The sequence below is a fragment of the Equus quagga genome, chromosome 2, assembly GCF_021613505.1.
Source record: "Equus quagga isolate Etosha38 chromosome 2, UCLA_HA_Equagga_1.0, whole genome shotgun sequence".
Taxonomy (NCBI): Eukaryota; Metazoa; Chordata; class Mammalia; order Perissodactyla; family Equidae; genus Equus; species Equus quagga.
The window spans coordinates 149606327-149632229 of NC_060268.1; the positions used below are offsets into that span (position 1 = coordinate 149606327).

A 25903-nucleotide genomic window follows, 5' to 3' on the forward strand; every position below is an offset into this window, starting at 1 on the left:
CGGACTCCACACGAACCGGTAGCTCTAGGTCCTTCACAGTCTCAACATTCAACCCATTGACAAAGCTGAGTTTTCAGGGGTTGCTGTGGTAAGAAGCAGACACATGAAAATCCACGTGGAGCAGGAAATGAGAGTGGCAGGTCCAGCCTGATTCCCAGTTTTGCAGGGCTCAGAAGGTGCACCCACCCCGTTATGAAGTCATTACGGTTATTTGAGAAGGAGACAAAAATTTTATTTTTCAATTCATGTCTATTGTTCTCCCAGATGGCTACTAAGTTGTTAGAAGATAAAGTCTTATTAAGTGATTTGGACCCAGCTGCTTAATAAATCGAACGGTTAGATATTGTTCTTGGCCTAGGAGTGCCACGAAGGTGATGTGAAAGGAGAAGGTTGAGGAGCTTCTGTACTCACCATTTTGCCATTGGGAGAACTCTGGAGGGCAATGACGAAGAGGACCTTCCAGCCCACAGACCGCACCCTGGTCGTCCGCTCTGGGGAAAGCTCTCCCGTCCCCATGGCACATGGAATCCTCTCTCCCTCCCCTTCTCTCTGCCTCTCTCTCTCTCTCTCACATATGCGCAGCTCTCCTTTCCCTCACACAGAAACGAATATGCCCTGACCCCAATCAGACAGTTGCCAAACCCCATCTGAGTTCCTTTTATTTCAATCTCTTGCCCTTTTTCAACTGCGTCAGGAAGCAAACTGGTTCCGTTCTACAACTTGAATGGAGTCAAGATTCAAGCTGGACATCTCCCATTGACATCTCTGCCATCTGTCCCTCAGGCAGAGATCACATTGGCAACTCAGCTGCACATGATCCAGTGATAAGAAGACACAGAAATGCACCGCCTCCCCAGACAGCGCCCCGGGCTGGTGCACCAAATCCTTAATAAATACACAGAGATGATTACAAGACAGAAGGGGCCACTGGGAGGGGCCTGGTACTATGGCAAAGGGGAGAGGGGGTGAGGGCGTAGGTGGTGGGAGGGTGGCTGGCCAGGGAAGTGATCACCAGGTCTAGGGTCACAGCACCCTTTTCACTCTCTGCCTAATTTACTGTGACAGAAGACTAGACAGCAGGGATGTGGCGGAAATGTGTGGGGCAGGGACAGGGGACTTGGTTTTTATTACCTACCAGGGGCCTCCTTGGACAAGTTACTTGTTGCTATAACTCAGTTTCCTCATCTGTAAGGGAACTGGACCGCCCAGTGCTTCTCACACGGGGGTGCCTTAGCACATTCACAGCCCGTGTGTGTACTTGAGAGCCCCGGAGTGTCTGTATTGCTGGGGTGTCAAGTTTATTCAAGATTTTGGGGGTCCCCACTCTTTTTACATGAAAGTGTTTTATATCATTGCTCAGAATGCAAAATTGGCACGTTTCAATTATAGTAAGTAATAGTTGATGACATTTCACAAGCAATTAGTGTGCCAAGTGTTAATCTCTTTATATGATCTTCACAATTACCCAATGAGATACTATTATTCCCGTTTTACATATGAAAGAAACTATATATGAAAGAACAGGGAGATGAAATAATCCACCCAAAGTCACATGTGACTAAGCAATGATAAAACAAAGGATTCTCCTTCCCTCAAAAGATAAAAGACCTGGGCCCCTGGGAGGTGCCTTGGAACCAGCACAGGCCCGCGTCATCTCCAAAAGTCCGCTCTGACACTTCTCAATCCGTTTCAGCTAAATCGGTGGATTTAGGGCTTCGCACACCGGGTCGCCCTGGAGGGTGGAGGCCGGAGAGGCCTAGCGGAGGTTTCGGGGGTGCGGGTAGGGGTTCACTAGGTGGGTTTCCCGACCCCTAGGGCGCTCCGAAGCTGGCCAAGGGCAGGAGGCCTTTGACTTGGCTGCCGCCTCCCACCCAGCCGGGGTGTTTCCAGCCGGCGTCGCCCGGCACTTCCTCGTTCCCGTGCGCCCCAGGCTCAGCTCGCAACGCCCAGCGCCAGCGCTCCTCAGGCGGGAGGGGGTCAGAGGAGAGATGTCGCAACCGCCTCTCTCCCTCTCTTTCCCCGCCTAGGCGCACAGTCACCTCCCAGATGAGCGCGCTCGCAGACGGCTGCGGGCCGCCGGGCGCCGGGCATGTCCCTTGAGTTCACGGAGGCGGTGGGCACCGAGTCCCCGCGCAGCCTGGAGCGCGCCAACCGCACCCGCTTCCCTTTCTTCTCCGACGTCAAGGGCGACGACCGGCTGGTGCTGAGCGCCGTGGAGACCGTCGTACTGGTTCTCATCTTTGCTGTGTCGCTGCTGGGAAATGTGTGCGCTCTGGTGCTGGTGGTGCGCCGACGGCGCCGCGGCACCACGGTCTGCCTGGTGCTCAATCTCTTCTGTGCGGACTTGCTCTTTACTAGCGCCATCCCGCCGGTGCTGGCCGTGCGCTGGACCGAGGCCTGGCTGCTGGGCCCGGTCGTCTGCCACCTGCTCTTCTACATGATGTGCCTGAGTGGCAGCGTCACCATGCTCACGCTGGCGGCCGTCAGCCTGGAGCGCGTGGTGTGCATCGTGCGCGTGCAGCGCGGCTTGCGGGGCCCGGGGCGGCGGGTGCGGGCGGTGCTGCTCGCGTTCATCTGGGGCTACTCGGCGCTCGCAGCGCTGCCCCTCTGCATCTTCTTCCACGTCATCCCGCAGCAGCTCCCCGGCGCCGAGCAGGTGAGGGCCGGGCGGTGCGCGCGCCGGGCTGGCAGGCGGGGATCCGACGGAAACGGTGACCTGGGATGATGATTAACAAAAACAGCAAAACAATAATAGGCCATTTGTTGCACTTAATCGTTGTGTCACTGTGCTCGGTACCGTAAAGTTTTCTCTCTTAAATTTCACTGTAAACCTGCGATGTAGGTGCTGTAAACACCCTCCAAAACGTTGTCAGTGGAGTCCCCAAAATGCCTGTAAATACACTGACTCTTTGTTGCGAGGTTAATGGAATAACGGAGGGCTTAGCAGCCAGCCAGACGGAACTTCGGGGATCCGGAATGGCTACTCGCATTTTATTGAATTCTGCTTTCTCGCCTCGGGTGCTACAGCCCCTCCTTTGCAAAAGAGGAAGCCGAGGTGCAAGGAGGAATAACCTCAGGGTATCTCACCCTCAGTCCGAGGAGGAGCTGAGATCGTGCTCAGCAGACTCAGTTCGGGCTGGGGAAAGGGTCCTGCTTTGAGAACCCGCAGGCAGGTGCGAGTGAACGGGCTGGGGAGAAAGGGCTTTGCAGACCCAGAGACGCCAGACCCAATGCTGCCTCTAGGGAGACTGTGACTTCCCCTCCCGGAGCCTCAGTTTTTCCAATTGTGAGACGGAAGGATTAGACTAGGTAACGGGATCTTGCTCTGGGAGCCTTAGATGATGGGTGGCTTCAGAGTATCCTGAGCGCCCGAAATGTTCGGCAAATCCCAGAGGCTGGGCCGATGAGCTTTATTCTGGGCAGCACGCTCACAGATGTCTTTAGGATCATGGCGGGTGAGGGGGGGCTACCGTCTAAACAAAGTTCTGCGGACAGTTTCCGACCCTGGCTCTGGTGTCCTCGAGTCCCGCGGTCCAGAATCCCGGGTGCGGCGCGCCCTGCTGTCCTACTGCGCGACTGCAGGGTTTGCGCGCCGAGATTCACCCCCGACGCCTGGCCTGAGCGCAGGCCATGGTGGAGGACAGGGGCGGGCGGTTCTGTCATCCTGGTGTGTTGGGTTCCCGGCGCCTCGCGGGCAGGGAGAGGGAAAAGGCTTAGGTCTGTGCGCCCTGCAGGAAGGCTCGAGTCCTGGTTCCTTAGCCTCCCCGAGGGTCCTCCCGAGGCGCGCTTCTCCACGCGCTCCCTTTCCCTACAGAAGTCGCTGGTTTTCTGGCCGGGGACTGGAAAGTCAACCTGGGCCTGAGCAGGGAGCGCCGGGCGACCTGAGCAAGCCCGGCACAAACCACAGTCCCAAAGCGAGGCCTGTGCATTGACTGGAGCGGGTAGGAGGGTATGGAGGCAGGGGAAATGAGATGTCACCCGGGGGAAGGCTTCTAGTTGTGCTGGTGAACACAGTCTGGGGAGGGGCTGCCCCCTTGGGTGTGTCCTCCAGAGCCTGGACACAGAGGTGGGCTTCTCTGGGGGTTTCCTCAGATCAGCCTCTCCCACAGGCCTTATACTGTGGAGTGAGGAGAAGTCTGCATTCGTGTAAGCAGTATCTTTCTTCTTTTTAACACAAATCAAACCTGAAGGTCTCTTTCTTAATACTTTATTGCTTGTGTGAAATACAGTGTGGGGTTTTGGTTGGTTTGTTTTGTTTTGTTTTGTTTTAAGGCCTCGAATGACTAACAGGCAGGAACTGTGTCAGGCCTGTGGCACTTAATCAAAGAAGGTGTAAGCCTGTGGCCACGTCAGCTCAAGTGGGGGCCAGGAAAGCAGCGATTAGCTGAGCGGAGCTGGTGGAGCGCCACTGGCATGGGCAGACCAAGGACCCCAGCTTTCTGGGCAAGCCTTTCCTTCTCAGCTAAGATACACCTGAAAATCCAGGTGGGTCACATACACGCTTCTAAATAAGTGGGAGACCAGGCCCCACTCCAGACCAATGGGATCAGCTGGCGGCTGGGGTTCTGCCATCAGCTTTTTGATTTTTTAAGTTATTCTTTCACTGAGTTACAGTGTTTCTGTATTTTTCACAGAATTTGAGGGATTTCTCCTCATTTTTTTCAGTAAGAAAAAAATCCCTTGAGAAAAACTCAAAGAATTAAAGCTCAAATGGCATATATCTTAAAGGGGTCTTGTGTTTCCAGACGTGTATCTTGTGCCTCTCCCTTTTACGATTGTTTTAGGTACACTCCTACTTAACAGGCAAATTATTCTGAAAAATGAGGCTCTTGTCATCTCCCTGCCAAAAGCTCAAACTAAAACTGCTGGCTGACATGGACACAGGGGGTTGTTTGAACGACAGTGCCTTCCCACAGGTGGGGGACCTTCCACGTCTTGCCCCTGTGTATTTTACCCCTGGGAGGGCCTGTGTGTGTGGTTGGTGCCCTCTATAGCACTTCTGGAATGACCACAGTTGTACTGCAAGGTGCCTCTGTGGAGATCTGGGTCGCAGTGCCCTTCCCTCAGGCCCCCTTGGGGCTGGGCACACACACGTCTCAAGTTTTAGTGCAGAAACGCTTCCTTGGTCTTAAGAGCCTTTGGAGAGGAATCTGGACAAAGCCGCTGGGAGAGAATGGGCCCGCACAACACCTCAGAAGATGGGGGCCAGGGCACTTGTAATGAAAAACTGAGCCAGTCCTTTCCAGCTCTCCGTCATCCTCTTTGTCTTTTCCCCTACCTGCCCTGCCCCCTCCTGCCAGTAAACCAGCAAACAGAAAATGTCCCTGCTTCGTCAAGAGCTGTAACCTGAGCATATAGGAAACATCTTATTTTACAGGTGAGCAAACTGAGGCTCTGTGGTTGGAGAAGTATGTTGAAAAGAACGACAAACAGCGGAAAAAAAAAGTGAAGAGTGCAGCCATTTAAAAAAAGAGACGGAGAAGGATCTGGTCTAGACTGAACTGAGTTTCACAGTTAAAATTAGCAGAGGCTTGTTTTCTCAATCTTCTGCTCCCAGCTTCCTGGCTGTAGATTCTGCCTGCCCCCTCCCACTGGGACACTAAATATGGCGGTTTTGGATGGGGGACATTTTCCTACCCAAACCACCAGCTTGGAGAACGAACTAAGCCCAAGCAGACACCGGCTCCCTCCCCTTGAGGAGAGCTGGCCAGGGAAGCAGTGGCTGTCAGAGCTTTCTGCTTATCTGAGCGCCCCCTCCTCCAGATGGGACCCTGATTACCTTTGTCCATGGGGGCAGTGTGTGCCCAGCAGGCCAGAGTGAACAGACTCTCTAAGACTTCCGTGAAGGGAGGATGACATGAAAGATAATCTAGAAAGTGCTAGATAATTTGTTATTAGGAGTGTGAGGCTTTGGAGCCAAACGTTCTGAGTCTAAATCCCGTCTCTGCCACTTAAAAGCTGCGTGACAGAGGCGAGTGGTTCCACCTCTCTATACCTCCCTTTCCTTATTTGCGGAATGGGCAAGATAACAGCATTAACCTTATAGGATTGTCATGGGGACTAATGTTCAGTAAATGGGCCAACACCTGGCACATACACAGTTAAGCACTCAAGGATTGCCAGCTTTTATTAGTTTCCTTATCTTTGATTATAAACATTGTAAACATTCTTTAAACAGTGTAATTCTTCTGATTGCTGTAAAATAATAGACTGCCATTGTAAAGGGTGGACACAGCCTGACAACTTAGACATCTTAGCCGGCTCAGCTCAGCCTGTTCCAATGGAATTCCTGGCCGTGTGTGCGGTGGCCCAGGCAGGGTGGTTTCCTTCATTGGCAGGTGGAATGGACCATCCACCCTGGCCGGAATGTGCTGCCCATTTATTCTACAGACATGTACCTAGCACCCCTCTCCCCATCCCCCAGCAGGAGTCACATGACTAAGACACTGTCCTCCTTTTCAAGGAGGTCCATTTATTGAGCAGACGGTCCCAGACCCTGGCACAATTCTGTCCTCACAGTAACCCCACAGTAGGCATTCTTCTGTTTATTTTCTGAAAGAGGAAATGCCTGAAGTCACAGAGGAGGCCGAGGATGGAACCAGATTTAGTTCGGGCCTGTCCGTTGCCTCTGGTGCTCTCTCTCATGAGTTCACACTTCCTTAGGAGTGCCTGGTCCCACAGCTCCACCCTGCCCTGATTTAATACCAGGCCAATAACGCCATCGTGTCTCTACTGAGTGTGGATTGGCTGAGGAGACAAACATGGTTTGCTTGCCTTTGTAAATATTAGAGGATACTTGTAAGAAAGTCAGTCCATCTCTTGCACTGATATTTTCTTTCTTTTCTGTTGGGAAGCTGATGGGAGAAGAGATATCCAGCTAGGGTTCCTAGTTCCTTAGAGTGACCTTGAAGTCTTCCATTTTGTTTGAAGAGGTGGGGCAGGGAGAAGAGTTTACGAAGGGGTTCCCAGGGGTACTCCGGGAAGAATCATTAGAGAGGCTGACAGGAAACAGCTGGAATCGGCTGGCACTTCCGAATAAGTCAGCCTGTGTGGAGAGGGGTCAGCATTTGAGCAGTGCCTGTAGACAGATGTCCCCAGCCACAGGAGTCTTCTTAGAAAAGGAGTGATACCTCAGCTGAGTGTGAAGGTGAGAGGCAGTTTAGGCAGGCAAGGACGTGGGGGACTGGAGGGGCGTCACACGCAGAGGAATAGCCTACGTGTTGGCAAGAGATGGTGCTGGCAGGGGCCAACTGGAGAAGGGCCAGGTACACCCCTTTAGAGAGCCTAGATGTACGAGATGAGAGATGGCCTGGTCTGGGAGGAGGTGGGCCAGCGAGAATGAGATATGTGTGTGGGTTGGATAACCACTAAGGCAGATCTTAGAGGTTCCCCCTGAGTGGACAGGGAGGAGGAAGAAGGCCGAAGGCCAGTGCTCAGGTTTCTGGCAGTTTGGGGAATGGCACCTCCATGCCCTGAGTCGGTGACCACAGGAGATGGAACCTTCTGGGCATGGGATATTGGAGGCTTGCTGTGCCTGTGAGGCATCCTGCAGAGATGTCCCCAGAGCAGTGGGGCGAGTCTGGGTTTCAGAAGAAGACTGGGCTGGACAGAGTAGATTGCAGCATCATCTGCAAGAAGCAGCCATGGAAAGGATGAGATTGCCAGGGAGAGGTGGGGGTTGGGATGGGGATACATGTCACTCTTAACCACGCTTAACACCACTGTTCGTGGCCTCCCACCTTCAGCCCTTCTGGTCCTGATCTGAGCTCCAGCCTCCCTGTTCCCCTGGGTGAAGCCCCGTCCTTCCAGCTGACACAACCCCTCCTGGATGCAGCTTTTCCAGGTGGCCCTGTCACCTGTAGCTCTCTGGGCACTTCCAGCTGGCTGCCCTGTATTGAAGTTCCCCAGTGCTCTCCTCCCTCTGAGCGCACCGTAGCCTCCTTGAGGGCGGGGACCAGCCTTGCCCATCCTCACAGTGGCTCATCCGCCATGGTCCTGAGTGGTTGAACGAATGAATTAAAGGTCACTGTCGTTGACTCGGCCGACTCTACCTCTGTAGCTCAGTAACAAAGTAGGCCTGGCAGTTCTGGTTTTCAAATTTCCTTCTTAAAATCAGGGAACAGTCCAAAGGTGCAGAAAAAGTACAGAGAATATTATAACACTCATGCCCCCACCTTCCAGATTTGACTTATGGCCAAACTCCTCTGCAAGTCACAGCCTGGAAGAGAAAACCTGGAATAAAATGCCTTAAGTCAAATGGATTTTCCCACAGAAACAGAATCCTAACATCACATTAGACCTCTGACTGTGGGCCTGCTTTTTTATTTTTAGTTTTTAATGTTTGTTTTTGTTTTGTTTTGTTTTTTTGTGAAGAAGATTGTCCGTGAGCTAACATCTGTGCCAATCTTCCTCTGTTTTGTATGTGGGATGCCTCCGCAGCATCGCTTGATGAGCCACGCATAGGTCCGCACCCAGGAGCCACACCTGTGAATCCCAGGCTGCCGAAGCAGAGGACATGAGCTTAACCACTGTGCCACCAGGCCAGCCCCTGCTTTTTTATTTTTTCATGAAAATAAACATTGCATAACCAACGATACCATATAAAGCTTTTTAAAGAGCATAAAAATCGGTCATTTAGTCCACACAGGCTAGCCACACTGTCTCTTAGTTGGTGTATGGGGCTGCTGTGCAGAGTTCTTATCTTCCTTCCTCACCACATTCTGTGCCTGGAGTGATTGCCACAAGTCAAAAGGTGAAAAAGCATCTTCAGCAGAGTCATGGAATTTGAGAGGCTCCTTGATATGAGTTTATTGTCTTTGTTGAAAAAATAGCTGGTTAGATTTGCTAAACTATCATGATAATCTATGTTTCATGTTGGATCATCACTTCTCTTAAAAATTAACTTCTCTTAAAAACTGACTTCCATTTTTTCAGTCTTATAAAAGTAATATAGGTACATTATGGAAAATTTAGAAAATTCAGATAAGCCAAAGAATAAAAATAACTTAAGAATCCTCTCTAGAAGCAGTCTCTCTTCCTTTTCTGGAGCGTATCCTTCCAGTCTTTTTTCTACGTATGTGTGTGGGTGTGTGCATAGGGGTGAAGCTGTTCATTCAGGCCTACACATTTTCTTCAACAGCCCTGGGCTAGTTCATGCATATTTAGGGATCTACATTTTTGTCCCTAATGTAGGGAGAACACCTTGTTTTATCATTAGACATTCTCCTACCAAATCTTGTCAATCCTGGAGCGATTTTGGCAGACATTCTGGAGAAGAATTTCGGAAAGTGTTGGGGCCTCTCGGGAGTTTTAAGAAATGGTTCTGGGGTCGTCTGTTTTTCTCCCCTCCCTATACATTTTCCCACCACAAGTATAGGCATTAGAGACCAAGTTGTGTTCAGGGCTGGAGGCTGTTTCTTCTGGTTGCTCCTTCAGCACGTCTGCCGCCCACCAGTGTCCTGGAGTGAGGGGTCCGCAGTGGGCAGAGGTCTGAGTGCAAGTGAAGGCTGCATGGATTATCAAAAGAGCCATGTCACCACTCTGCCGACATTCAGAAGCTCTTTGAGAGACACGAGTTTCTTTCCAATCACCAAAATGTAGAAAGAGCTCCCATCAGATGTGCACAGTGCAGGTGGGGATGGAGGAACAAGGGCTTGGAAAGTCGCATACCTTCGTGAGTCATCCCCACCAAATGGGAAAAGGCAGGAACATCCTCACTCGTCTTTTCAATCTCCGCTGCTTGACTAGCCTTAGAGTTTTCTTGGCAGGCCCCTGGATAACCTTCATGACGACTTAGCTCTTGGAGGGAAATATTGTATGATTAAAAAAGATTACACCTGGGGCTGGCCCCGTGGCCGAGTGGTTAAGTTCGCGTATTCCGCTGCCGGCAGCCCAGTGTTTCATTGGTTCGAGTCCTGGACGCGGACATGGCGCTGCTCATCAAACCACGCTGAGGCAGCATCCCACATGCCACAACTGGAGGGACCCACAGCGAAAAATGTACAGCTGTGTACTGGGGGGCTTTGGGGAGAAAAAGGAAAAAAATAAAATCTTTTTTTTAAAAAAAGCATTACACCTTTAGTGTTTTAGACTATTGTTTACGAGGATGTTTCTAAGCCTTAGTTTCCTCTTCTGTGTAATGGGAAAAATAATAACATGCCTTTCAAAAAGGTCGTGGTGAGCATTTAGTGAGATAATGGATGTGAAGTGCTTCCCAGCCCAGAATAAATGCTCAGAGACTAGTAGAGGTTGCTATTTTCTATTGAAACTGAATAGAAAAAGAAGTGACTATTTGACTCTATTTTGAGTTTAACCACCCAATTATGATAGATATTGGGAAATGATAAAAATTCTTTGCCTAGTATAGCATTCAACAAATATTGGTTGAATGAATGTATGGTGCTACTTCTGGACGTTGGTTAAGAAGCCTTGTCTACCAAAAATCAATAATATGGTCGTTTTACACAGAACATGCTTGTAAAAATATGTTCTACATGCTGGAAGTGTTTAGGACAACTTGTTTTCTAAATAGTTTTGCTCCTGTAGTCAAGCAGGCAGGGGAAATTTGTGTTTGGGAGGACACATAGATAGGTGGGTAGATAGATGGATAAATAGGTAGATATGTCTCTTTTCATTGATCTATTTATTCATTGGAAGGAAGTTGCTACAGTAGCTCTTAGTAACTATCCAATAAGTTCCCCACATGTTTCGGGGTTTGTAGTTAGTGACAAACATCTGAATTCAGCTCAACATAGTGATAACAGAAGAGTCACAAACCTTCATGCTCTTCTGCCATATTCCAGTGGTTTTCCATATTTTTTTTGGTGAGGAAGATTGGCCCTGAGCTAACATCTGTTGCCAATCTTCCTCTTTTGCTTGAGGAAGATTGTCCCTGAGCTAACATCTGTGCCAATCTTCCTCTATTTTGTATGTGGGACGCTGCCGCAGCATGGCTTGATGAGTGGTGTGTGGGTCTGCACCTGGGATCTGAACCCGCCAACCCCAGGCCACAGAAGTGGAGCGTGTGAACTTAACCACTACACCACTGGGCGGGAAGCCATGGCCTTCTATGATGCAGCATGACAGATTTTAGACATTTGAACGTCCCCGCAATGAACACTTAATGCCCTCACATAGGCCGGGCGGCCTTCAGCATACATAGTGGACTGCACTGAAACCTCGTTCCTGTTTTTCTATGCTCGTGTGAAGCTCATCACTTCCAATCTATGTCACCTAATCTATGTAACCTTGGAGGGGTCAGATTTTTTTGCCTGTAAAATGAAGGGCTTGAAAGAAAAGGCTCAAATGCTCTTTGCAGCTCAGTCCCAGGAAGTGGCAAGACCGCTGGACCTGGAGTCATACCTGGGAAACGACTCTAGCTCTTTCCAGCCGGTGACCTGAGGCCCAGTCGCCTCCTCTGGAGAATGGGAATGATAGTGATGGTTATTCTGAGGGTCAGAGGCAAATGATTTGTAAGTGGGGTAGTGTGGACAGTGGAAGGGATTTTGGGATTTCTTGTCATACCAGTTGTGTAAGAGAGCCAGGCAGCCCCCAGCTGGGACCGATCTAAAGGCCAGATAAGAAGCCAGCATTCAAATGATGTTCTCTTCCTTTCATAACTAGGAAATTTCGATTTGCACACTGGTGTGGCCCAGCCTTGCCGGAGAAATCTCCTGGGATGTGTTATTTGTTACTTTGAACTTCCTGGTGCCAGGACTGCTCATCGTGATCAGTTACTCCAAAATCTTACAGGTACCTTTGCTTCGAGCGTCGCGGCTGAATGTCACTCAGGCTCGGGGCGGGGGCGGGGGGGGCTGCAGGTGGAATCTGAGCATTTCCAGTCGGAAGTTACCTCAGGTTCGTGCCGGTCCATCCTAGTTCACAGCCCAGATCCACCCCCTCTGCAACCCTGAGGAACGAGAGTTTGGTGTTTTAAAAAAAAGTTCTATTTTTGTCATTTTTGTTATTATTTTTTTGCTGATCACTAAAGTAATAAAAGCTCATTATAAAAAACTTAAGAAAGACATATAGAAATGTGTAACAGAAACTACAAATCTACTTTACTCCCTTTGTTAACAGTTCAAAGTACATTTTTTAGGTTATTTTTCTTATAAATTTATATGCACACACACACTTTATGTGTGTGTATACATTGATATGCGTGATATATATGTGAGGAGCCATAGAAAATGGTCAACTATCGACTGTTCACCATGGGTCAACCCAATGTTGTTTTTTTTTTTTTCAAGTTTGAGATAATACTCTCTGCTCTGTAACTTCCTTTTTTCACCTAACATTATATCATGACAAGTTCCTACATCTCTGCCTTATTATTTTTAATGGTTTCATTGTCTTCCGTCACACAGATGTGACATAATTTCTTTTATGGGCCTTTGGGTTGTGTCCAGTGTTTCCCCATCACGAACAGCAAGGTAGTGAAAGAGAAGTACACTTTTAAAAACTTTTTATTGAAGTATAATATCCATACAGGAAAACACACCCAGCATAAACACACATCTGACAAACTGACCACACTCCCCAAAGCAGCTCCCAGAAACAGAAGGAGGAACAGGACATTCTAGAAGCTCCTCCTGCTACCTGGCAGTTGCTACCTCCCACTCCCAGGGAATGCACCTTTCCAAAGCGCGCTGCGACAGGAAATGCGCTCTGCCTTCCGAGGGAGTGTGTGCAGGGACGCAAAGAAGACCCTCGACCCTGTTTCCTGTCACTCGAGGCAGCCCAGTTGTGTGGACAGGGTGGGCCCAGGCAGACAGCAGGGACGTTTCCCAAGCTCATTTTAGAAGGTTTTACAGTTATTGAATCTTGGTTTCATCTGATGTGAGTCATCTGGCAAATTAGCATATTGAAGTGGGGCCCTGTAGGTCCCCGCTCGCCGTCTGGCCACTTTAATGGTCCTTTCTCTGTAGCTGAGGATCTGTCACCTTCTTAGATGCTCAGAACGCAAAGCCAGGCCAACCTCCATCCAGGTCTGCTAATCCCTGGGCCCTGTGGAGATGGCCCCCCATGTTATTGCCTAGACTGTTCCCCACCGGTTGTTTTGTGACCCCCTTAAGCGATGCCCCACTTGGGGCTTGTTCAAGAGTAAAAGGCAGATTCAGGCCTGAATATTTATAGACCATTAAGGTCTATGAAGTGCTTGCAGCAGGGGCCTGGCAGGTGTAAATGTTATGTAAGTGTTAGCTATTATCTTTATACTAAAAGAAGTGAGGGAAAAAGGAGAAATATAGAATGAATTTTTAAAAAATTACTTAACCATTATTTATGTAGTGTTTACAAAATGTCAGGATTAAATCATTTAATCCTGGTAAGAATTACAGACCTGAAAACCAAGGCACAGAGAGGTTAAGTGACTTGCCCAAGGTCACACAGCTCATAAGCAGCAGTGTCAGGATTTAAACCCAGGCAGTCTGGCCCCAGCGTCCCAACACTTTCATTCCTCAGACATTTGTTAAAGATCTGCTCTGTGCAAAGTGTTGGTGGGGAGTGGAGATTGGTCAAGAGTGAGCAAGTCACATTCTCTATCTAGAAGGAGCTTTAACTTAAAACAAGAAAGGGAAGAGCGAGACAGCAGCACTGCTATTCAACACAGTGAAATCCTGAAACACAAGGTGGAGCGATGCTGAGACTTAGTGTGAAAACGCTTTGTGGACTGTCAGTGCTACACAAATGTGAGAGATGAATAAGGGGTAAAAGAGAGAAGAGCCAAGGGCCATGAAAGACACACACAGAGATGTGGAAAGGGTTATTTTAATAACATGGCTCTGAGTCCCGAATCTGCCACTTACGTGCTGTGTGGTCTTTGGCAAGTTGCTTACCTTCTCTGAACCTCAGTTCCCTCATCTGCAAAATGGCGATCATAATTCCAACCTTGTAAGACTGTTGGGAGACAGGGAAGAGTTGCTGCTGGTGGAACTATGGCGTCACACCTGCCTGTAGCAGGGGATGAATAAATTCCGTCTGTTGTTACTTGTTAGGCAAGGCTGTTCCTCTAATCTTTCTCTCAGAGCATGCTGGGAAAAGGTACCGCTGAGGTTTTTGAGAGAATAAACAGCAGGGCCCAGATTTGGAGCATGGCGAGAACAGGGAACTGACACAAGAGCAGGGGTGGTCAAATGCAGGCGCCGTCTTTGAACCCCTTCTAGGGCGGTCCCACTCCTGAGTCCCTCAGAGGCCAGAGGGTTCTGGGCGGCCCCTTTCACTCCCGCCTCATGCTTCTCAGCTGCCTGCCAAGGGAGGATTGACTTATTCTGTGGAGAGCCTTCCCAGCCCTCCACCTTTCTCTCAGGCCGGGGCCCACCTGGAAACATTCAGGAGACCCCAGGTGCCCTGATGATGGGGGAGGTGTCCCCTTATCCATCTGCCTCTAAACCACAGTGCATCACTTGCCAGACGCTTTGCATATAACCCATGGCCGGCCTTCAGTTCTCCCAGTTCACCCAGAACAGCTCCCGGGTGAAATGGAATATGTATCATGACTCACAGTTATGAAATGGTGCTCTGAGTGATGCGTCAAAGACACAATCTAGATCCTGTCACTTCCCTCACACATGGAGCAGAATCCAAGGCCCCCATCTGAAGGCCCTGTGTGATCCGGCCCCTGCCTGCCCCTCTCACCTCATCTTCTCCTTCTCTTGTGTCCACGTTGGCCTTGGGGCTGTTCCTCACACACGTCAACACAATGCTGCCTCAGGACCTTTGCACCTGCCATCTCCTCTCCTGGATTTCTCTTCCCCAGATCATTTAGGTGGGGAAATTTAGGTCTCTGCTTAAAGGGCTCTCCCCGAGAGAGACTCCCCATCATTCTCTAGTTCCTTACCCTAATTTATTTCTCTTCAAAGAATATACGACCCCTGTCATAGTCCATTTATGTGTATTTAGTTGTGTATCATCTGTCTTGCCCACTAGAATGCAAGCTCCATGAGGGCAGGGACTTCGTTTTGTTTACTATTCTGCCCCCGTGCCTGGAACAGAGCCTGTGGGTGCTCAGTAAACACTCGCTGGGTGAGTGAGGCACAAACCTGAGATCACATCGAAAGGGCAACAGCACCTTCTCCTTTGGGGCAGTGGGAGAATCACCGGCCAGGAGTCACGAGACCCGGATGCTAGTCCAAGCATGTTCCCGTGTGCCCTCAGGCAAGTCACTCACCTACTGTGCGCCTCAGTTTCCTCTGGAGCCAGATGGGCCTCAGTGGATTGTTTAACCCAAGAAAAGGAGAGTGCGGATGTGATAATGCTTTGAACAGACTGCCAGACTCTAATACAAAAGAGATCTAACTTGTGATTTTGAAAATCACGATGTTAATACAAATTCAAGACTTAAAAAAAATTCCTTTCCACCCCATTAACAAAACGGACTGTTGCCCGTTTCCCAGGAGGACGGTGACGTTTGTCCTCACTTTGCATCTGTGGGTTTGCCAGGCTGGTAACTTGGCAGCAGGCAGGGCGCAAGGTGGATGGAGGGTCTGGGCAGCCCCCCCTAGCTTGCGTCTCTCTCCCTCTGAAGATATTCGTTCCTTGGAGACACGGAACCGGCTTATCTACCAAGCTTTGTCTGTCAAGAGCGTAACTGTAAGATCAAGCCAACATCAATGTTAATTAGCTATATTCATGGAGACACAATTCGCAAGTCACCTGAAGCCACGGGACGTGTAAATACACCCCCCACCTCTTTCCCACCAGCTCCGCCTCTCACCTGTCACTGCTGCCTCTACCTCGGGTGCCACGTGTAGCCCAAGCAGTGCCTCTTTCAGGTCACCGTGATCTCTTACTCCCCTAGAGCAGTCTCCCCTGAAGAGCTCTCCATGGGATGTTAGACGTTAGAAGGGGGCAGGATCAAATGAGTTTAGGAAATGCTAGTTACTCAAAGTTAAATGGATTTCTTTCCCGCAGGACTTCTCAGAGCTTTTATTATGCTAATGTGCTTCGAGACTCTCCCACACAGGAATAGCGCAGGTGGCATCACTAAATCTGTCTGCAGACCCCCTTTGCCCCACAGAGCGTCTCTCTGGACGGGTGCCCCACGGAATCTCCTTTGGGAAACCCTGCTCTGAAGTCCCCACCCTGGCTGCTGGTTCCGCCTGGGCGAGGATTGAGAGCAGGCTTCACCTGGGCTCTTCCCTTCCCAGGTGCTTCATGTGGTCGGGGCCGTGGCCTTATCCACTCTTCTGCCTTCCCTGCTTGTCTTTCCTCATGACTCAGCCATGCTGTCCACCTTCAGGGGCTTTTTCCAGTCAACAGTTCCCCGGGGTCACAGTGTCCCAGCCACTCCCGAGCGCCTCTGATCAGGCTGTGGATCAGGCTGTTGATGCTGGCTGCTGGGGCTCAGTTTACATTGTCACCCAGCAACCATGGCCATGGCCAGCGAGATGCTTCTACCCTTGGTGACAGTTTGTGTGTTTCTTGTTCCCCCTCCCCACTCACCACACACACACTAGAATGGAAGGGTGAGGTGGGCGGGGCTCCTGTGTTTCTCGCTGTATATCCAGCACCTATTAGAGTGCTTGGCACACAGTAGGGGCTCAAGAAATATTTGTTGAATAAGAGAGTGAGCATCTGGCTTGAAGCTAGAAAACCCTCTCCTGAGAAGTGAAACCTGTTTCAGCTCACGTGAAGGTGTCAGGAAGCGAATACACAACCCTTTCTCCATGCTGGGCCCTCATTCCCCAGCTCTGGTGCCTGCCTGCCGGTGGGGGGAAGGGAGTGGGCCCTCTGCAAAGACAGAGTCTGTTGTCTGATAATTCTAACGAGGAGGTTGTTGACTGACCAAGCAGCCCCCGAAGGAGATCCCACCACCAGGGGCGGAGCTGTGTCAGTGGGGAGCGACTTCTCCCAGCACCTGTCAGCACCGTGGCCTGCTGGCTTGGTGTGGCAAAGAGGTGTGAGGTGTGGAGAGTGTCCCCTCATGGCCTTCAGACACTATGTGGGCCTGAAGGCAATGAGTCTCAAAAAGACAGTGACTTTACAAAAAGCTAGACAGGTCATGGTGAACACGATGCAGTCTATACAGAAACGGAAATATAATAATGCACACCTGAAATTTACACAATGTTATGAGCCAAAATGACCTCAATAAAATAATTCTTTTAAAAAACTCTTAGAAAAAAAAAAAGACGGTGACTTTACAAAGTGACTCTCTTCAAAGGACTGGGGGAAAACCTCTGAGACTGCTGTCTTAGATTAGTAGTCTTCACACCTGAGTGAGCGAGAATTGCCAGGGGAGTGGATGAGAAGGGCAGATTTCTGGGCCCCAGTCAGACCCACAGAATGGGGGCATCTGAAGGTGGGCCCAAGCATTTGCATTGTATCGAGTGCCAGGTGGCTCTGATGCGGGGGGCGTGGAGGACATTCCTGGGAACTCTGTCGCCTCTCCTGGCAGTGGCCAGCCCCTGCCATGAAGAGTTTGAGCGCCTCCCCCTGAGGGATGCGTCCCCTACTTGACCCTGAGGCCTTGAGTAAGTCGCTTTGCCTCTCAGGGCCTCCATCTCCAGTCCCCAAAATGGAGCAATGACAGAACCTACCCTATAGGCTTGTTTTAAGGATTCAAGTTAATCCTGAAAAGTGAGTTGAGCATTTAATGTAATGTAAAAGCAGGTGAAGAATTCTGTGCAATGCCAGGGACATTTTAAACCCTGGGTAAAAGTTGACTAGTCTTGTCATCTAATGTGGGGAGGGGAGCAGGGGAGGAGCCTCATTTAATTATAATGGGAGCTTTTTCCTGCTCACTCCCAGAAAGCTGTGGGAACTGTGGACAGAAGGAAATGGTAGCATCAGTCAGTGTTAATAAAAACCCAACCAGTATTCACTTGGCCCATGAATCAGTCACAGTCATTGGCAGGCGTTTTCTAGAGCCCTGGGCCACAGACGCCACGGCGCTGCCCAGCCCCCCAGGAGCCTGCCATCTGGCGAGGGGGTCAGAGGTGAGAATGACCCGTCAACATCTACCACATAGTATATATGTCAAGTGCCACGTGAGTCTCTGAAACAAAGAGCTGCCGGATGCCAAGACGGAGAGGAACCAGAAGGCCTTCTCAGAGCTCCTGACGTTAGAGCTTGGAGTTAAAGGCTAAGCGGAAGAGTTGCCATTGACGGAGATTGCAGAGGGCGGGAAGGAGCTGGTTTAAGATTAAGAGCACGGGCTGGAGTCACGCTGCCAAGGTCGGGAACCCAGCTCTGCAACTTCTTGGCTGGGTTCTATTGGACACTTTCCTTAACTATTTGAGCCTCAGTTTCCTCATCTGTAAAATGGGGATCCTCAAGTACACATGCCACAGAATGACTGGGAGAATGTAAAGAGAGAAACCAAGTGATAGGTACAGGGCCAGGTACACGGAAAATGTTCGACAAATGTGAACTTCCACCAATATCATTCATTCAAAAAATATTCATAAGATATTGTACCAAGGACTCCATCCTTATGGCAGGGCATTGTGGACAGCACAAGCAATGAGGCTGCTGTTGGAATCACCCCGTGTGTGCCCCTGCAGGCTGCACTTAGACCTAGAGTGACACCGTCCTCAGAGGTGGTGCCATTTCCCGATTTCCTACCTACCCGCCCCTGCCCAGCTGTGACTCTCTCCCGTCTATTGGCCAAAGGAGTCTTAGGATAACAGCTTTCCCCTAACGTTGATTCTACACCTCCAGACCTGGATGTGCCAATGTGACCTCCAGCATGTGGGTCTCCGATGGTGGGCTGTGTCCTGAGAAAGCCCACCCTGCAGAGCAGGCGGTGGAGGGGAGGGCTGAGGACGATGGCGCCCCATTGGAGCCTTGCACACTGGATCATCTTTAGCGCAACGGAGCTGGATTTCCGCAGATGGGGGCTTTGACATTGATCATCATAAAGGAGTGAACTTTACCAGGTTATTTAAATTCCTGAGGTTCAATTTCCTTGTCTCTGAAGTGGGAATAATAATAGTATAAATCCGAAGAGTAGTTGTAAAGATTAAATGTGACAATTTATAAAACAAATGTGTAGCGAGGTGCCTGGCGCACAGGGAGCCTCCATAAAGCTCAGGGATCCAGATTCCTATTGTTCTTGTTCCTATTGGGGAGCAGGTGGGAGGTGAAAAGGGCCTGTTCACTCAGCGTCTGTTGCCCTGGTCCCCATCACCAAGTGGTAGACCTGAACTGCTACCCAGAAGCAAGCAAGCAATTACCTTAATCATAAAGCAAGGAAACAGCTATCCTTTAATTAGCTGGTTAGAAGTGTTCTAAGGAGAATATTTTAAGCATTCTCATCTTGGAGTTGAACTTGCCCGAATTGTGAATGATGCTAATTACCTTCAAATTGCTTCCCCTCTTTAAATTCAAGAATCTTAGGGGAATGGGCCTAGGAAAGCCAGCACAGAGCTAACAGTGAGATTTGTGGCCATTCAAGTCTCCAGGCCATTTAAGCACCCACTGTGTGGCCAGTGGCCTGCTCCTGCAGGAAAAGCAGGAGGACATGGGACCAGACTCAGCACATGGGAGTTAGCAGCGACCACGAGCGTGGCCAAGACATTCTGAATTGGATCTCTTCCCTAGGGGCGGGGGTCACAGGCTGGAACAAAGCATGTCAGGCTAACAGGCACAGTGCCCCATCACATCCTGGACTAGCTGTGCGTCGGTTTGTCCCCCACCCTCCCACCACCACCAGCCCCTGCCCCCTACCTCGGAGCATCCTTGAAGCTGATCAAGGGATAGAGGACAGTAGGCCTTCTGCCCTCTGACTATGTCTAGAGGACAATTCGAATTAGGCAGAAGGACAGGACACTGGTTGCATCCCCAGGGCAGCCTGAACCTGCGCACTGGACTCTTTCCAGCCACCAGGGAGGTCAGACTCCCACAGCGTGTCTACCACCTTGCACCATGGAGACACACTTAAATGGCAGCTGCACCTTCTCTTTCACAGACTCAGCTTCCACGAGGTTTTTGCTCTCTGCAGTGAGCACTTCCAAGACTCCTGTTTTCGAAGTAGTTTGACTAAACCCTCTCCCAGGAGGCAGATTTCCTCACCTGTAGAATGAAGGAGGGGAGTAGGCCCTGGTTACTCAAGGTTTGGTCCTCAGACCAGCGGCAGCAGTGGCGGCACACAGGAGCTTGTTGGAAATGCTGGATGCCAGCTCCACTCCAGACCTGCCGAGCCGGAATCGACATTGAGACAGCGTCACGCAGTGTGTCTCGCAGGCACAGGAGTCTGAGAAGCGCTGCTCACCTGACGCTTGGGCCCCATCCCGCTCCAACACTGAGGTTTTGAGATGTTATGAAGCATTGGAGTGTTCCAAACATACTGTGATTATGAGGGACAGTGGGATGAGAGGAGCCGCAGGGCTTTATTTTAATCTGGTCAGGCCGCCTCAGGTGATGGGCCATTTCCACGTCCAAAGCTGCCTGCTGCCAACTAACAACCAGCCTCTCTGATTGACGCTGAAGCAAGACCCTCTAATGGAACAGACTGGACCGGAGACCCAGGGAGAAATGCCTGCAAGGTCTCCTGAAAGAAGAGTCCAGAACTTCCTTCTCAACCCATGTAGCCGAGGCTGCCTTCCTTGCCCACAATCCCTCTGCTATAATGCTGGCCCTGCTCATTAGTACAAAATATTAGAAGTTCTAGCAGTTCCACTGTTAGGAATTTACTTTACTGATACGCTCACCTAGGCGTGCAAAGATATGCCCAAGGATGTTTATCCCACCAATCGTCACCTCTCAACTAGGGGCATAAATAGGAAATGGTTTTGATTTTTCAACAAATGTCACCAGCAGTGCCCTGATCGGCTCCTCTTTCTTCCTGGGAAGGGCAACCTTTAATGACACCAAAGTCTGATTCCAGAACTTTCTGGTCATTTTTGGGGTATGCCTGCTCATTTTAACCCATCAATCTCACAGTCAGTTTAGAGCTTCCCCCTCCCGACAGTGCAGGATGGGCATGGGGTGGGTGGGGGAGCAGGGTCGACTGTTCCGTCTGTGCCCTGGTCTCCCTCGTGGACAAGGAACGACACGGATGCCCTGGTGAGGTGGCTGTCCCCGTCAGCTGGCTGTCGCCTCTGATCTCCACGTAGCTGGTGGTGGTGCCAACAGACCCTGCTGATCGGGGGATCATTCCCAAACAGCGCCCATCCCCTCACCCCAGGTGCTGGTGGGCCCTTCTCAGACCCAGCCTCACTTTTGGACTGACACTGGGCAGCAGCTGTCCTAGCAAATGAGCAGCCTCCGATCTCATCCACCTTCCATAGCCCCCCATTCGGGCCCATGGCAAGATTAGGATCCATTTTCAACTGTCCCTAAGAAACGAAAGGAACCTACGTGGGGGTTCAGTGCTCCCTTTCTGCCTGGCCTGGCCACACCCTTATGCCAGGTCCCACTGCCCTCTTCCCCACCCGACACCCTGGAGGGGAGCAGAGAGGGAGAAGCATGTGTTCTGCCACTTCAGCCAGTACCTACATGCCCCCCCCCCCCCCCCCCCGCAAAAGGCTAAATAAATAAAATACCTATCAATAGGGGCCTGGATAAATTGTGGTACAGCCACACTATGGAATCACTGACAAGATAAGAAGAATGAGGAGCTGATATGGAATGAGCACCAAAGTATACTGCTACGTGAAAAAGAAGCGAGGTTCAGAGCGGGGTGTGGCGTGGTCCCATTCATGTACAAAGCAGAAGTGCAGGCACCTACGATCCCATAGCCAGGCACGTGTGTGGAGGAAGAGCATTCCAGAAGGACATATAGGAAACGGTTCATTTTGGTCACTTCTAGGGAGTGGAAATGGAGGGCACAGAGGCTAGAGGCCTTATTTATTTTTTTGAGGAAGATCGGCCCTGAGCAAACATCTGCTGCCTATCCTCCTCTTTTTGCTGAGGAAGACTGGCCCTGAGCTCATATCCGTGCCCACCTTCCTCTACTTTATATGTGGGAAGCCTACCACAGCATGGCTTTTTGAGCAGTGCCATGTCCGTACCGGGGAACCGGTGAACGTGCGTGATTAACCGCTGCGCCACCAGGCCAGCCCCCTTATATATATATTTTTGATTTCCTTCAGTATCACATTGTTTGAGTTTGTACCTTGAGCACATATTGCTTTTATACAAATAATTACTTACCTCTTTTAAAAAAAGAAATAACAGGGAAAATGTGTGTCTTAGTCTGTTCAGACTGCCATAACAAAACACCACAGACTAGGTGACTTTCAAGCAATAGAAATTTGCTTCTGACAATTCTGGAGGCTGGAAGTCCAAGATCAGGCACCAGCATGGTTGGGGTCTGGTGAGCTCTCTTCCGGTTGGAGACTGCTGGCTTCTCCCTGTGTCTCCATATGGTGGAAGGCCAAGGGAGCTCTCTCTTGGGTCTGTTTCATAAAGTCACTAATCCCATTCATGAGGGCTTTGTCCCCATGACCTAATCACCTCCCAAGGGCCCACGTCCCAATACCATCACCTTGGGGGTTAGCTTTCACCATAGGAATTTGGGGGGACATTCGGACCATAGCAACGTGCTTCTGTTCACATATCTCTCTTCTACACCATCCATGCAAGGCTCTTCACTTCCCTTCTTCAACTCTATTTACAACATGGATGATTTCCTGCCTCATTTCTCAGGAGGCCAGCCAGCTGCCCCATTTCTCCAGTGCATCCTAATCACAGGCAGAGTGCCAGGCCTCTGAGAAGGCAGCTCTCTCCATACAAAGTTCCAAAGCCAAATAGCCCCAGGCAGCGGGAATGGCAGATCCCAATTCCTGGGCCCTCTGCTCCTCCGAAACCAAACGCCCCTGACAGCCTGCAGTAAAATGTGCCACCAGCTCTGTTTTGTGTTCCTGCAGATCACAAAGGCATCCAGGAAAAGGCTCACGGTGAGCCAGGCTTACTCCGAGAGCCACCAGATCCGCGTGTCCCGGCAGGACTTCCGGCTCTTCCGCACCCTCTTCCTGCTCATGGTCTCCTTCTTCATCATGTGGAGCCCCATCATCGTCACCATCCTCCTCATCTTGATCCAGAGCTTCAAGCAAGACCTGGTCATCTGGCCGACCCTCTTCTTCTGGGTGGTAGCCTTCACGTTTGCCAACTCGGCCGTAAACCCCATTCTCTACAACATGTCACTATTTAGGAACGAATGGAGGAAAATTTTTTGCTGCTTCTTGTTCCTGGAAAAAGGAGCCATGTTTACAGACTCGTCAGGCAGAAAAAATGATTTGTCGATTATTTCCAGCTAATAAATTTTTCTCTATAGGCAGAGTATGTCACTCTCCGGCAAGCCACGGTATGTTTTCAAAGGGAGTTAATTTCCAGGACCATCATGCCAGTGCACCTTTGCTTTGAGAAAATGTAACCTATGCAAATGCACATTGACAGCACCAGTAAATTAAGGGGTGATCATTCAGTAAAACACTTTTATCCTTATAAAAGAATCTGCTATGGGTTCCTTTAAAGATGAACTTTTTCAATGTGTTTATTATAATGTGATTGAATTCAATAAATTTTTATTTATGACTGCTCAGCAATCACATCTCCTACATATAAAGCCACACTTGCTGGTTTCTGCAGTGAGTCTTGGAACGGATCTAGGACTCAAATTTTTCCTTCGAAGGGCTGTGGCCACTCTATGTCCGGCCTTGGACTTGCAAGTCCTCAGATCATTCATTAATGTCAAGAACGCTAGAGGAATTTCCAAGGAACACTTAAAGGTGAGATGTTTTTTCACTGATAGGAAGTGCCATGAACCCCTTTAGGAGAAGCAGTGTCATCTTCTCTCTTCATGGAGAATATAGGATGACTCCAAAAATGTTTGAGAGTGAGCATGTGTGATTCACTTCATTGATCCACCCGTTGGATGACTCTTAAGCACGTGACGTGGCCACCAAGTGTTCTTGGTGTCGGGAATACAGTGGTGACCCGAACAACCATCGCCCCTGCCCTCCTGAAGCTTACTTACCTTCTAGTTAGGGGGAGAAACTAAACAGAAGTCAATAAATAATATAGCATTATGGAGTGAGTTAACGTCATGAAGAAAATAGGACATGACAGCAATTTAGCTGGGGTGGGGAAAAGCCTAGGAAGACCTTTCTGAGGGGTGAAACGTGGGCCAAAAGGTTAACCACAAGTAAGAGCCAGTCATGTGAATCCAGGGGAACAGGGCTTTGCAAGAGAGCAGACACTGGGGCAAAGAGTTATTGTGCTTGTGGGACGGAAAGACTAGTGTAACCAAAGCAAAGCAAACTATTGGTGAGCATCCTTTGCATTAGGCACTGACCTTGATGCTGGGACAGATGCTGCCCTGCTGGAGCCCATCTATTGAAACCAGAGAAGTTACAGGGCTGGATTCTGTAGAGCCTGGGAGGCCCCCATAGAGAATTTATTCTGTGTTCAATGGGCAGCCACCGGAGGTTTGCAATTGGGGACTGATCTGACCTGATAGATGTTTTAAATATTACTCTGGCTGCTGGGCAGGCAATGGACTTTGAGGAGCAAGAACTAAAATGGAGACCAGTTAGGCAGCTGCTGAAGTAGAAAAAGAAGTTGGGGAACTTGGAGGTGGGTGGCACCAATGGCGTTTGTGAGAAATATCTTGGGACATACTTTGGGAAGGTGTAGCTAATATGATTTATTGATGGACAGGATGTAGAATGTGTGGGAAAGAGAGGATTCAAGGATGACTCCTAGATTTTTAGCCTGACGCTGGTCGGATGGTGGGGCAGGCAACAAAAACGGGGAAGACTGGGAGAAGAATAGGAGTGGAAGAGCCAAGAGTTTCATGTTGGGCATGTAAGTTTGAAATCCCGGTGGGAACCAAATAGAGAACAGGCAGCTGGATGCAGGGCTGTGGAGCTTGGGCCTGAAGATACAGCTTGGGAGTCATCAGATAGTGTTTATAGACCTATGGCTTTGTGAAGAATCCCTGGGAGAGAAGAGTCGGGGAGAAGCCAGAGCCAGAGAACTCAGGGACATGCCATCACTTGGAGGTTGGTCCAATGACAGGAACATGCAGGAGCTCAGGGCCTGGCACGTCGTAGGTACTCAACAAATCTCTGTTGCCAAGTAAATAAACACCAGTAGTTGCCATCACTCACGGATTTTCTTGAGTAGCTTCTGAAGTAATATTTATGGTGATCACAAGCTCGAGCAAGAGGACAGAGATCTTTTGTCCATCTTTAGTTAATCGATTCAGTAAATTAAAGCTGTTTTGTGAAGTGACGCGTGGCTATCTCATGGGTCTCTGAGGTTGTCATAGGAAGCTGAAGAGCCGGGCCCTGACAGCCTGCTGTTCCATGTGATGACAGGCAGAGCTTTCCCATGCACGGTCACCCGTCTCCTCCCTCCTTGGTGGAAGAACAAAGCACACGGGGTGGGGACCCAGGAGCCTCCCATGGGCCCTTGATATGCCAGCATCCAGACAGAGATCTCCTCACACATGGGAGAGCAGTGCCCTTCCCCACCTCCCAACACACTTCACAGCCATGAGCCTGGCATCCCGGTGTCTGCACAGCTCCTAGTGCTCTAATCGAATCCCCACTGCAGCCCATCAGGCAAGTGCTGTCTCCCCATATTCCACAAGAGAAGAGTGAGGCTCAGAGAAGCCATGTAACCAGCCCCACATCACACAGCTAATATATATCTGAGCTGGATTTTGACTTAAAACTAAGACTCTGTGGTACCAAAGACAGATTCTTTTTCAAGAAGAGAAACTGAGGTTCCTGGGAACCCCTGGGAAACTGAGGCAAACAGCTTTGCTTGTGGTTATATACTAATGCTCACAAGTGCTGCTAATGGTGTGGGACACTGATCTGCCCCAGTCCCAGCTACTTCCACCTCCACCTACCCCGGTTCCTGCACACTCCAGGTAGGGGGCACCCTGACCTTCCTCCAGACCTGGCTTCCTCTCAAGGGAAAGGGCCTCCTCTCCCTCAACATTTTGGCA

At 50.0% G+C, this 25903-nt stretch overlaps 1 protein-coding gene across 1 annotated transcript; it reads left to right on the forward strand.

Annotated features, from left to right (window-relative positions):
* Positions 1-1861: 1861 nt before the first annotated feature.
* On the forward strand, positions 1862-23478 carry FFAR4 (free fatty acid receptor 4). Its single transcript, XM_046655029.1, has 3 exons — positions 1862-2656; positions 11623-11751; positions 22812-23478. Exons 1-3 carry the CDS (start codon positions 2090-2092, stop codon positions 23199-23201), a joined length of 1086 nt encoding a protein of 361 aa, XP_046510985.1. The 5' UTR covers positions 1862-2089; the 3' UTR covers positions 23202-23478.
* Positions 23479-25903: the final 2425 nt, after the last annotated feature.